Source organism: Mesocricetus auratus, unplaced genomic scaffold, assembly GCF_017639785.1.
Source record: "Mesocricetus auratus isolate SY011 unplaced genomic scaffold, BCM_Maur_2.0 Super-Scaffold_2245, whole genome shotgun sequence".
Lineage (NCBI taxonomy): Eukaryota > Metazoa > Chordata > Mammalia > Rodentia > Cricetidae > Mesocricetus > Mesocricetus auratus.
The window spans coordinates 19,526,222-19,539,017 of NW_024429180.1; the positions used below are offsets into that span (position 1 = coordinate 19,526,222).

At 46.5% G+C, this 12,796-nt stretch overlaps 1 protein-coding gene across 2 annotated transcripts in view; it reads right to left on the bottom strand.

Moving 5' to 3' along the window:
• The window catches only part of Slain1 (SLAIN motif family member 1), a 50,367-nt gene extending 38,579 nt beyond the window's left edge, over positions 1-11,788 (bottom strand). For both annotated transcript variants that reach the window (XM_040750076.1, XM_040750047.1), the window contains exons 1-2: positions 11,143-11,788; positions 4,699-4,838 (exon numbers count right to left, since the gene is read on the bottom strand). In XM_040750076.1, coding sequence (XP_040606010.1) covers positions 4,699-4,838; positions 11,143-11,684 — 682 coding nt within the window. In that variant the 5' untranslated portion in view covers positions 11,685-11,788. The remainder of the gene's footprint in view (positions 1-4,698; positions 4,839-11,142) is intronic.
• Positions 11,789-12,796: the final 1,008 nt, after the last annotated feature.

Here is a 12,796-nt window from a genome sequence, read left to right on the forward strand (position 1 = left end):
CTTTGCACTTTCATGAGTTTCTGGTTATTTTAATAAATACCTTTCTAACCTTGGTAGAAATGCAAAACGAAATTAATATCACATAAACGCACATCTAATTGGCAAAAGAAAAGAAAGAAGGGTTGTCTAAGGATATTTGACAAACATATCCAGGTTGCAGGATACAATGGACTGAAATGGAGGCTTGAACATGGGCCCAGTCCTTAGATATTTGTAACGCACTGTCCTAAATCATCGCCCAAGCCAACACACCAGCAAGGAGGCTATTTTGAACACAGCAAAGCAGAGCGAGCGCATGATGGAACCCCACAGCTGTGCAATGTGTCTTTAATTTCCAGCACACAGAAATATGCAAATGGCAGGAGACCCTTCTCTGCGCAAAATACTTAGCATGATTCCAAATTATTTTTTCCCAACAAGAAAGAATCTTTTGGGGAAGCTTACCTAAAATGAACTCTATTTGCTAAGTTTTAATTTGGTGTTCCAAATGTGACACGTCGCCTCAAAAGTTGAAACATGAGCTGGCAAGGATAGCATCTTGGGCCAAGCAAGGAGACACTGGAGAGGCTCCAGGCGACAGATACTTGATAAGCTCCTAATGGCTGGGTTCAATCTGTGTGGCTTTTACAAATGAAAGGCCACCTTCAGATCACTGGGTCACTTCAAGTGCTCTTCTGGTCTGACTAAACTAAGGAAACAGCAGGGCTTCACAACAACCCAGAAAAGAATGGTGCCAGCAAGCATCACACACACAGAGATGTCAGAAGAAAGCCCAGCAGAGGCCAGTGTCACCCTAAAGGAAGTGAGATGTGACCACAGCAAAACACAACCAAGGCGGGTCACCGTAAGGACTGTGCCTGAAAACAACACTCACATGCTCAAGTGTGACCTGCCCTGGTTCAGAGGGACATCCGAGCACCGCAAGTCGCATAAGCTTCTATTAACTGGACCCAAATTAAGTGAGCCACATATCGTCCGAGCCTCATGGACACGGATTTACCAAAACCTCTATATCATCATGATTCCAATTCTAGCTATCAAGTGAGTTGTGACCCTACCAAGCCAAGTTCCCTGTGGTTCTGCTATTTGCATTTCAAAAGAGTAGAAGACTAAAGACAAGACTTGCAGAAACTGGTTGAGTACCCTTATCTGAAAGACAGGGGTCCTGAATTATTTTTTTTACTCATGGGAGATCTTAGTGATAAGGAAGGACCCAAGCCTAAACACAAAATTCATTTGTTTCCTAAATATTTGTACATAGCAGACTAAAGGAGGTCATATACAGTATTATGAAAAATTCTGTGGATGAAATAAAATTCATAGCATGAAATTTTCTATTTGCAACGTTTTTTGTTTGGTGGATTTTTGTTTTGCCTTTCAAAAACCTCCCCCCAATTTTAGAGCACTTTCTAACTACTTTCACACTAGGGAGGCCCAGCTTGTACCCATAGTTCCTAGAAGACTCAGAAGAGAAAGAACAGGCTAAGGAAGGGTTGTGAATTTTCTACTATGTTTAAATAACCTATCCTTTTAAAACACTTCAGGTCAAGATCCCTAGCTCAAATTGCCACCTCTATACATAAAATACACAGATCCTACCCCCAGAAAGGAAATGACATATCTATGAAGGAAAAGCAGTCACACAGAAGAGAATCCAGTCTGTTGGGCTGAAGTCCTGAAAAATGTAGAGCTGCACAGTAGGAACATCTGTGTGTTTATATCACTTCATAGTTCTCAAAGCTAATTCACATGCAGTGATCCTGAACTCTTTTTACCAGCCCGGTGACGTCTTTCAGTGTTCCTTGATACCACGTGAGACACTGGAAACTCTCACTCAGAGTGGAGTAAGGCTGAGGCACTGAGGACACTGAGCCTAGCCACTAGTTTAATTCCTTCCACCACACTCATCCATTCAGTAATTAGCACTCAACGCCTACGATGCAATAGCAGCTACTCTAGTTAAGTGAGTAGGCTATAGCAGTGAACAAAACACATTTAAACCCGATCCACAGAGCTAACATTTAATGAGCACCACCATACGACTTGTGGGCTTTTGTCTTGATTAGTAGGATGTCATTGACAACACCAAATGTTCAATGGGAACTGTTTCTTTTGTGCATCTAAGAAAACTAAATGCATCATATTAGTTCATTAGAAAAGCAAAGAGTCAACACTTAAACATGCTAAAGGTTGTGTTAAGCATTGGTAATCCAACAGAAACTTGAGGTACAAATCCTTTATCTACTCAGAAATGACATTCATTTAAAAATGAACAAGACAAGAGTTCCTGTGAACAGAGAACAAACATTTCTCAGCCCATCTCCAAACCAGGGAATAAAGAACTGAGTTCCCCCGAGACCACAGTGAGATCAGTGCTCAGAAAAAAACAAATATACATCACTCTAAGCTTTATCAACTAACTTTATACTAATAGACTAGAGATTCAGAGATGCTGGGAAAAGATAGCAATTATCTTACTTTCAACATTATTTCAACAAAACTAAAGTCAAGGGTGTACTGTAGGAAGATGCTTGGAAGCTTCAGGAAGTCAGAATCTGAAGGAGCCCAGGAGGAGCAAACCTGAAGAGAACCCTGGGAGGAAGGTGGCCAAATGTGCCTAGAGAAGCCATGCAGGAGACTCGTGTGCAGCTGGGCCTGCAGGCACAAAACATGATGAAATATCACAATGCCTAGACACCTATCACAAAAACATTCATGCATCCTACAATTGATAAAAAGCCAAATTGGAAAGCTATGATAAGAAAACAAGGAGGGGGGTTGAAAAATTAAACCTCACAATCCGAAGTCAAAAGTCCATGAGAGAAGGAGAGGAGTCAGGGAGGAGACAGAGGCAGAGAGGGAGAAAAATCTGTGTGTAGTGATTAAAGAGGTAGTCATGAATTTGAGAAGGAGTAGGGGAAGACAGAAGAGGATGGGGAGAAAGAGGGGGCAGTGGAAATGATGTAAATACAGTATCCATGTATGAAATTCTCAAAAGAAAAATGTAAATGATAATGTAACTCAACAGCCATCTAACAAATGAATTTTAAAAAGCATCAAAAGAAAAATGGTTTCTGTTAAATAGTACAACTGGGAAATAAACAGGAAAAGTATGAGGCAATTCTTGAAGCTTTTTTTCTGAAACTACTCATATGACTAATATTTTTCAAGCTGAAGAGATTATTCTGTAAAGTGGATGGCCATTTTAAAAGTCCATCTTTCGCATAATGCAGAGGTAGGCTCCAAGGTGCTGTAACATGGCAGGCAGCATACTACCCCCTACCCGCCCCACCCCAGATCTGCAGCCCAGATTGGCAAGTTATCTTAGAGCGGAATTATAGATCTTAGAAACAAAAGCATCTAGTCTCACAGCAAAGCTTATGGACTAATATACAAATGTAGTCAGGTACTGATTTGGGTTTTGACGGGCTTGCACTTCATGCCCAAGCCCTGGTCCTGATCCCACCAGGGCAGGTCCCCTCTGCCCATGCCTCACACGTCACATTCTTTGTCCTGGAGAGGTGAGACCTGTGATTCCAAGTTCAAACAGGATCTGAGATGCAGTGGAAGCAGGGGCAGAGGCAGTGCTTCTGGAGAACGGACTAAGAGGTTAAAGAACATAGCCAAGGCCAAGCAACCACAGCCTCGAGTCAGCGAATGCATAAGAAAGGTAAGGAGCAGCAAACTACTCATTCCTTTAGTGGTTCCCCTCTAACTCTGTCCATCTCTCTCCGCTGTCTGTCTCTACCATCTGCCTCTGTCTGTGTCTGTCTCTCTCTGGGGTATGTGTGTGTGTGTGTGTGTGTGTGTGTGTGTGTGTGTGTGTGTGTGTGTGCTAGCTCACACGCACTCACACACACTATTACTTCTACATCTGCTGGTGTCTATCAGTTAACTAATATTACACACACCACTAGGATTGGTTCCTAGTTTATGGAGGTTGGCACTTCCAGTTATATATCCAGCTAAACATGGAAGCAGCACACGCAATGAACCTCAAAGAGGTTAGCCCTTAGGTCTCAACAGACTCCTACTTTTGACTCAAGAATGGAGCTGCCATACCCTTAGTACCAATGTAGAAAAGTGAAGACAGATCCACTTCCTTTACTGACATGTTTTTTGAAACAGAAAAAATTATATATACCCTGCTCCATATACGCTAAAACTCTGACTAAAAGTACTCCCCAAACTCAATAGAGCCTACACTGAGGAATTCTGTGTGTAATACAGGACAGGAGGATTGCATGCCACAGTAGCCTGCACTTAGATAAGAATTCTCCACTGTAGAGTGCAGCTTTCCCACCCACCTGGTTCCAGAGCCGCATCAGTCCCAACAAGAGGCTATATTAATTATGAAGCTGTTGGCCTTGTTTGTTTCTTACTGGCTAGCTCTGACTTAAGTATTTACCCCATAATTGTTAACCTAAGTATTTCTCTTACTGGAGAAAAGGGTCTGGACCTCTTATTCCTATGGCGGCTACATCATGACTCCCTGTGTTTCTCTTTCCCAGAATCCTCCTCCACTCCTAGTCCCACCTATCTTGCTTCCCTATTGGCCAACAGTGCTTTATTCAACAACGAATAAGAGACAGATTTCAGAATGACATCTCCCATCACTTCACCTATTCCCAAACCAGAGACAGAAGCAAGAGGGGAGGAGGAGGAGAAGGAGGAGGAAGGCACACACTTTCACAGTACCTTGCTCCAGTCTGAAGCGCAGGGAGCGTTTGGCGGCTTCCATCTCAGGAGTCGGGTTATCTAGGACATGTCTACACCACTGCAAAGGACTCAGGGATTTCTCTGGTGAGGGGAATGTCTTTGAAGTGCCAATATATAACCTTAAAAAAAGAAAAAGAAATCAACATTATAGGCATGCTATAGATTAGAGAAAGACCTCTCTTCTGGAGGAAACAGCATGTACTGAACAGTTCCCATAGAGACAGAACCACATCTGATTGCTTCAAAGTCCCACGAGTCATTTTTTTAACAGGCAAATGTCCCCAAATAGAACAGGTCACTTTCCAAAGCCAGCAGAAAACAGCTTAAAAACACAGCTAACCCCTACCTCCTTAGCTCTGTTTGAGACTTCTGCTACAAAACTGGTACCCTATAATAGCCCCTGACGTGTCTGGAAATCACCGCCATCTCTCTTGTCTCTAACAGGATCCTTCCAAGTTGCTATGATTCTCATGAGAAATCTATTCCTGACACACCCAATTTCACCATTACCCCTTTGCTATCATAGACAGGGCGGCCACCTGTTAGAGCGGTACCTGTGGCCCACAAAGGTGGGAGATGTGTTCTCCTCTGGCAACTCCAGTAGCTTAGAGGCTGGCAGACAATTTCTGTGACGGACTAGCTAGCAATGACCTTGGCTTTAGAGTACAATCTGCTACAACTACTCAACCCTGCTGTCGTGGCCCGCAAGCACCACCGTCAGAATTTAACTAAAACGGCATGACTTTACCCCTGCGCACTTCAATCCCAGCATCAGGAAAGCAGTGGCAGATCTGCGAGTTCAAGGCCCTATGGCGAGTTCCAGAATGCTACAGCTACATAGTGAGACCTTGCCTCAAAACAAACAAAAAAAGTTCACACACGGTGATTTTCACGTTCTTTTGAAAGCTGGCATTCCATCATTGGAAACTGTAAGGAGCTCCCTTTCCAGCCATACAAAGCAGGGGGCTAGGTTGACTTTCTCTCTTGCTGACTCCTGTTACAGATGAGGAACCTAAAGTACTAGTTAATTTCAGGGAACTGCAGCACATCACTTTTCTTGAAGTGTGGCCCACAGCCCTGTATCCCCCGAGCACCGACTGGTCTGCTACTCTGCCCTCCATCGGCACAGTGGGCAGCAGTCCCCTCCACCAGTCCTTGCCTCCCGCCCGTCCAGCACCAAGTACGTCTCTCTGGTCCAAGCGGAGTTCGGGCTGGTCATTCATCCTTACTCCGTGGCACTTCAAACGCAATTGCCTGAGCATCAGTAGGTTCAGGGTAAGTTCAAAGAATCTAAGTGTTCCCAGGCAATGACGAGATAGATCTCTGGTGTCGAGAACACACTTAAAAGATACTTTGGACTAAATCAATCATGGTAATTCTACAGCCCCACTTTGCCCAGAGCCCTATTCAGACCCAAGCCCCAGCTACAATCCATGCCAAACCAAACCAATCCAGGAATACAAATGACACGTATGTGCTGTTTATAGAAAATTAACTTAAGTGGAGATATAGAGAAAAGCTAAAAATTTAAATTAAAAAAGCTACATACAAAGAAAACCCAAAGCTGGAGGGATTGGTTGTTAAATTCTGTCACATATCTAAACAAAATACCAATTCTTCACAAACTCTTCCTCATAGGACGGATGACACCCTGATATATTTCGTGTGGACAGTGTTTCCCTGACTCTGTAGGGGTCCCTAATAACCGCTATCACTCACGGACAGATGCAGAGTCTAAATATTTTAGCAAGCTGAGTCTCACATAGACACACTTCATCTCCACCACATGGAGTTTATTCCAGAAATGAAAGCTTAGTTAACATTTAAACATCAATGTAACTTATTTTAACTAAAATGGAAAAAGCCATGTGACGATCTCGACAGACAAAGGAGAGAGCATTTGACAGTCATTAAAAATAAGAAGAAAAAATTCCAGCAAAACTGGAAGCTGAGGAAACACCTCAATTGAAGAGCTATTTAAAGACGCTGCAGCATTCTAACGGTAAACGACCAACATTCTCCTAGAGCAAAGTGAGGACACGGGTTCATCATCACTCCTAGCCAAGGTTCCAAAGAGGTCCTGCCACTGCCACCAGGAACGGACTAGGAATATTGGATCAAGCAGAAGTAAACCTGCCTTTCTTCTCGGATAACGCCATCTATTTAAAACTATGAGTCTAGCAGCAATGTTTGTAGGATGCTGGGTCGATGGATGCCGCTGTGCACATGTACGTATCAGCCACAAAATACCGATACTCTCGTATTCGCCCCTTTCCATCTACAACAGCATTTTAGAAACTGTCAAACACATACAAATCTAACAAAAATGTGATCAAGACATATACAAAAGAAACCACAAAACCAGTCAGAGAGAAATCAAAGGCACAAATTAATGGAGAGATATACCAGGTTTGTGGTTCAAAGACTGAATACTGTTAAGGTGTAGGCTGTCCTTACAGATATCTTTATAACTAACAAAACTCCAATAAAAACCCTAGCGGTGTGTGTGGGTGTGTGTGTGTGTGTGTAATTGATGAATCAGGACAGAGCAACAGCATTGAAGACAGTTTAGTGTGGCATACAGGTAAATACAGCAACAGGAAAAAGGATGGTCCCCAAGTGTAGAACATGAAACTTTAACAGTGCAAAGAAGTCTGTGAAGGATGGTCTTCTGAACAAGTGATGCAGGGATGAGGAGACTCATACACAAAACCATAAGCTCTCGACTTCATACAATATCCATGGTTAACTAAAAAGATATGAAGCCAGGGACTGAAGAAGACGACCCTTTTGTTAAAAGCCACAGGTGAAAAAGTCTGAACCCCAAGGTCTGCAAACATCCCTTCACTGTAGTTTCTAAGACGGAAATCATGCATGATCCAGGAGAATGAGCGATACCAGTGGGCCTTACCACGGATAAAATCTTTTCCCTTGGAAAACACTGCCAAAAGATTAAGAAGTAACCATGTGTCTAGAAAAGATACTTGCAAACCATGTGCCCGACAAAGAGCTTCCATGTAGACCACATATACCCACTCCAGCTGTCCCTTGTATACATAAGAAAGAATGAGGCGTGCTGTGAACCTACCACGGAATCACTCCAGGGTGGGGACATGAAGAGTTTACAGTGATAAAGGAACTTGGAGTACTCTGTAAACATTAGCGGGTGGTTTACAATTTTTAAAGTAAATCTTGTTGGCTGCTTTTTCATAAAACATGTTTAAATGTTTCAACACAAAAATAAAAATCTGGAAATTGGGTGACCTCAAAATCTTTAAGTTCATCCAGCCAAGATGAATGATCCCTGTTTTTCCACCTGGGGTCTCCTCCCATGTTTAAGGATAGTGCGCCATAAGTCCACACCGTTTTAAAGCAATGAAGGACTAATTCTTATTATTTCACAACATATGTGATGAATCGAGTTAAATTTCCTTTCATTTAGATTTGCTTTAAAACAGTAAAGAGTAATGTGCTTGTCCTACAAAATAGCTCTTTTTAAAACTTGTTTAAATGCTCTTTGGACTTTTTTAAGTGACAAAACAGTAAAAAGCTTGTCAACCACAAACTAACAGTCGGATAACTGTGATAAAGACCCATTCAAAAGAAGCAAATGTAAAAACTAGATTTGGCATATGTACTACATGTAACCAGGTAAACAGCAATACCATAATGAATCTGAGAGCCCATTATGGTGTCACATGCCTGTAATCCCAGCACTCAGAAAGCTAAGGAAGTAAGCCATAAACTCCAGGGCCAGCCTTGGCTACACTGTGAGACCTTATCTCAAGGAGGACAATTTAAAAGGATTGCGCCTTTGTATTTCTATCGAAATTGTAAAATTCCTTCCCATTGTTTATGTACATCATCACTAAGAAAAAGCAAAAATTACAATTAAGCACTGAACTGAACCCAAGAAACCCAGTGACAGAGAGAGGAGTGATGAGCAAATTGGCAAAGAATGGGCTGGCAAAACCAGCATAGACAGCTGATCTGAACAGGGGAGAGCTCTTGGACCCCAGACCGACAGCGGGGAGGCCAGCATGGGACTGATCCAGACCCCCTGAGTGTGAGTGTCAGCGAGAAGGCCTGGGCAACCTATGGGGCCCTGAGCTGTGGATCAGTGTCTATCCCTGGTATACAAACTGTCTTCGTGTGCCTATAGCACAAAGAGGGATGCTCTCTTAGGGGAGTGCCTGGACCCTACCCTGAGTGAAACATCAGACTCTAGATATCCCCTATGTGGAAGGAATTGGCAATAGGGTGGGAGGCTGGGGAGGGATGGGGAGTGCGGGAGGAGGAGAGGGAGAGGGAACTGGGATTGACATGTAAAACAAGCTATTTAAAATTAAAATAAAAAGTGATAATAAAAAAAGAAAAAGCAAAAATTAAAAATGACTTGAAATTGGCATAAGGGTTTACAGGCACTGATGAAACAAAAGAAGCCACTACAAGGGCATGTCTCAATGCTCTATTCAGGCTGCATGACAGTTAGACTTTACCAAAACAAGAAAAAAAAATGAAGCTTAGAAAGAATGGCTTAAGGTTCCAGGGAATGTTGAGCTGCTAGAGCAGAACACCACAGAGCACCACAGAGCACCACAGAGCACCACAGAGCACCACAGAGCACCACAGAGCACCACAGAGCACCACAGAGCACCACAGAGCACCACAGAGCACCACAGAGCACCACAGAGCACCACAGAGCACCACAGAGCACCACAGAGCTGTACTGCTCCCAAAGCAGAGACTATGGCAGATGAGAGGTGTGCCCACTAAAGGTTCCTACAAATCTATGGCTCTCAAACCAAAGTAATTTATGGCTAGGGTTTACATGTTTAAAACGTAGTTTAGTTGCCAAGTACAGCGCGAAAGAAAAAGTAATATTACAGTTTTCCTAATACAAAATACAAAGTGAGTTAAGATTCTCCATTCCGCATTTCCCTACTTGCAAAAAGAGCACCAAGTGAGAAAACCTGACTGTCTTAAATAACGGCGCCAAAGACACCAAAAGGCTTCAATGCTCCACCCTGCTGCTGTTGTCCAGCCGTGAACGCTGCTCAGCTTCCCTGCAGAGCCCAAGTCCACTTCATCCAACCTTCCCTCCTGGCGTACCTCTAGCAACCAAGCAAACCCCAGCAGAGTCCTCAGAGGACGAGTGGTCCCCGACCAAGCAGCAGGAAAACGCAACACGGGTCTAGACACCGGTCCCCTCCGAAAAGCACTCGCTCGAGGAACACAGACACACAGCTAGCCAGGTTCCCATAGCCTAAGTGCTTCAGGTCTTACACATCCTTCTCGCAAACTTAAAAGTTCCTAAACTTAGACAACAAAGTTTCTCTAACAGCGCTGTCTTGGTTGGGGTTAGTATTGCGGTGATTAAACACCATGATCAAAGCAAGTTGGGGAGCAAAGGACTGATTTAGCTTACATTTCCACCATCACTGTTCATCAGCGGAGTCAGGACAGGAACTCAGACACGGCAGGAACCCGGAGGCAGGAGCTGATGCAGAGGCCATGGAGGGACGCTGCTTACTGGCTTGCTCCTCATGGCTTGCTCAGCCTGCTTTCTTATAGAACCCAGGACCACCAGCCCAGGGATGGCACCACCCACAATCAATCACTAAGAAAATGCTCTACAGACTTGCCTACAGCCTAACCTTACAGAGGCATTATGTTAATTGAGGCTCCCTCCTCTCGAATGGTTCGAGCCTGTGTCAAGTTGACATAAAACTAGCCAGCACAGGCACCTTTCTTCATTCTGGTTTCCTTTTTAAGATTAATGAAAAGTCCTAAGTTCATTTTTTTAAGGTAAGTAGTGCCTCCATCTGATGACTTCATTCCCTACCAAGCCCTCGCTTCTGACACCGTTCCTGACATGGGAAGATAGCAAATCTCCAACAACCAAATCAGTGTCTGAGTCAGTGAAAACACAGAGAGAGGGCACAACTGAACTGTGCCAGCTGATGTCTGAGAAGAAACCCATCACTAGGTGGCTTCGGATGCTACCAAGGAGGGCTGCACACCAATCCTGTCCAACAAGCATTTGAAAGGAAAGAACCGTAATCATTGGAAGGCAGATGCCAAATCTTCCAACACACACACACACACACACACACACACACACACACACACGCTTAAAGAGCAGGACTGAACGACAAGATGACATGAGTTGTGCAGTTAAGGCTAACGAGGCGCTTGGGACCCGGTAATCAGCAAAGAGCAGAACACAAGGCAGATGGCATTTCCTCCCCAGTCCCCAGTCGGCCCAATAGACGCTATCAGAAAGCTGCTTTCTGCCTCTAAGCAAAGCTCAGGGCTTGGCACCTGCTAGGCCGCAGGGTCCCCCGTTCCTCCCACGCCCCGCCCCGCGTCCCGGGCCTCAGAACTCGGGGTCTGGGGGACCACGGCGGAGCTCGTCAATACCAGGTGTAGTCGTCGTCCTCGCTCCAGGCCGCCAGGCTCTCCAGGTCCAGCGGCTCCACCTCGTCCAGCAGCGTCGGGGGCGGCAAGGGCGGCGCGGGGGCTTCCCCCGGAGGGGTCCCCGCGGTCCCCGGTTCCGGGCTGCCACCCCCGCCGAAGAAGCCCGCCGCCGGCTTGGAGTAGACGAAGGGCGCGTCTGCGGGCGGCAGGCTGCAGAGCAGCGAGGGCGCGGGGCTGGGCAGGCAGTAGGTGCCCGGGAACGCGGGGCCCAGCGCCCCCGGGCCCGAGGAGGTCGTTCCGGCCGGGGCCCTGTGCGGGGTGAGCGGGCTGCAGGCCCCGGCTGGCGGCGGCGCGGAGGGCGGCGGCGGCGGCAGCAGCAGCAGGTGCGGGGCGGCTGCCGCACTGGCCGCCCGGCTGCGCAGCTGCTCGTTCTGCTTCTCCAGCTTGCGCACCAGCTCCTGCAGCTTCTTCACCTCCAGCTCGGCGTTCACCACCGGCCCGGAGCCCGCCCCGGGCGAGGCGCATTTCACCTGCTCCGCCATCATCGCGGGAGCCCCGAGCGCCGCGGCGAGGAGGCGACGCGGGCCCAGCTCGCGCCGCCTACCAGCATCAGCACCAGGACTCAGGCTCGGGCCGAGGCGGCGGCAGCCGAGCAGCTCTGCACCGGGCTCGGCGCGAGCGGCTCCGGGTTTTAGCCGCGGCCCCGGGGCGGGGCGGGGCGCGAGGGGCGGAGCCTGCGGGGATGGGGATGGCTCCGTCGAGGGGGCGGGACCTGCGGCCGGGACCCGCCCTGGGCATCCGCCCGCACCCGCGCCACCTAACCCCAGGTGCCTGATGGGACCTGACCCGAACTTCCCGCCGCTCGCACTTCCTCCCGCTTCGGGCTGCAGAGCCCCCACCCCGAGTCACAGCTGAAGGCGGGATCTAAAGAAGTCGCGGCAGGTGCCTACAGTAAAGAGAAATGGACCCGGGCCAATGGCTTGCCCTCCCTATAGGAAACAGAAGGTCTGGGGAGCCTGATGCTGAGACTCCCAAGACGGACTCTGAGTAGAAGGGCTTTGAAAAGATGCGGCTAGGGGCGGTAGTATTGGGTAGCACAGAAACAAAATGGTGGGACAGGGGAGGCTGAGGAGACAAAGTGAGGAGGCATTCCTGTCGCCGAGACGGAGAAGGGCCAGCTGCTAAACCACAGTCAGGTGTTCACCCCAGCCTATCTAAAATAGCCATATTTGAACTGTCTCCACCAGTCTTTCACCATTAAACGAGAGTTGCGTTTTTGTGCACTTTCATATTAGTCAAAAGATCTTGGAGCATCCCCTGTGTGCTCCACTCTGCTCCAAAAGCTGGCTTTTCGAGCAAAGTGAACGACAGACAAAAGTCAGTGCGGGGAGAAATACAGCAAACTTGTGCAGTGCTCCGTCTGTTAAATAGCTAACACTACCAAAGTCAGGCGTGCCTGAGCAAAAAGGAGAGGATTCTAATATGACCTGCTTTTTTTATTTTTAACGTCTTGGAAACCATGCTTTTTATTTATTTTCCAACAAAAGATGCTTTTAAGCGGACGAATTGAATTGTTTTGTTCAGTTCATGTTGACTTGGCATTTTGTGTGTTTAACACAAAGGAAAGCCTGACGTTATGTTTCGAGAAAAATCCACA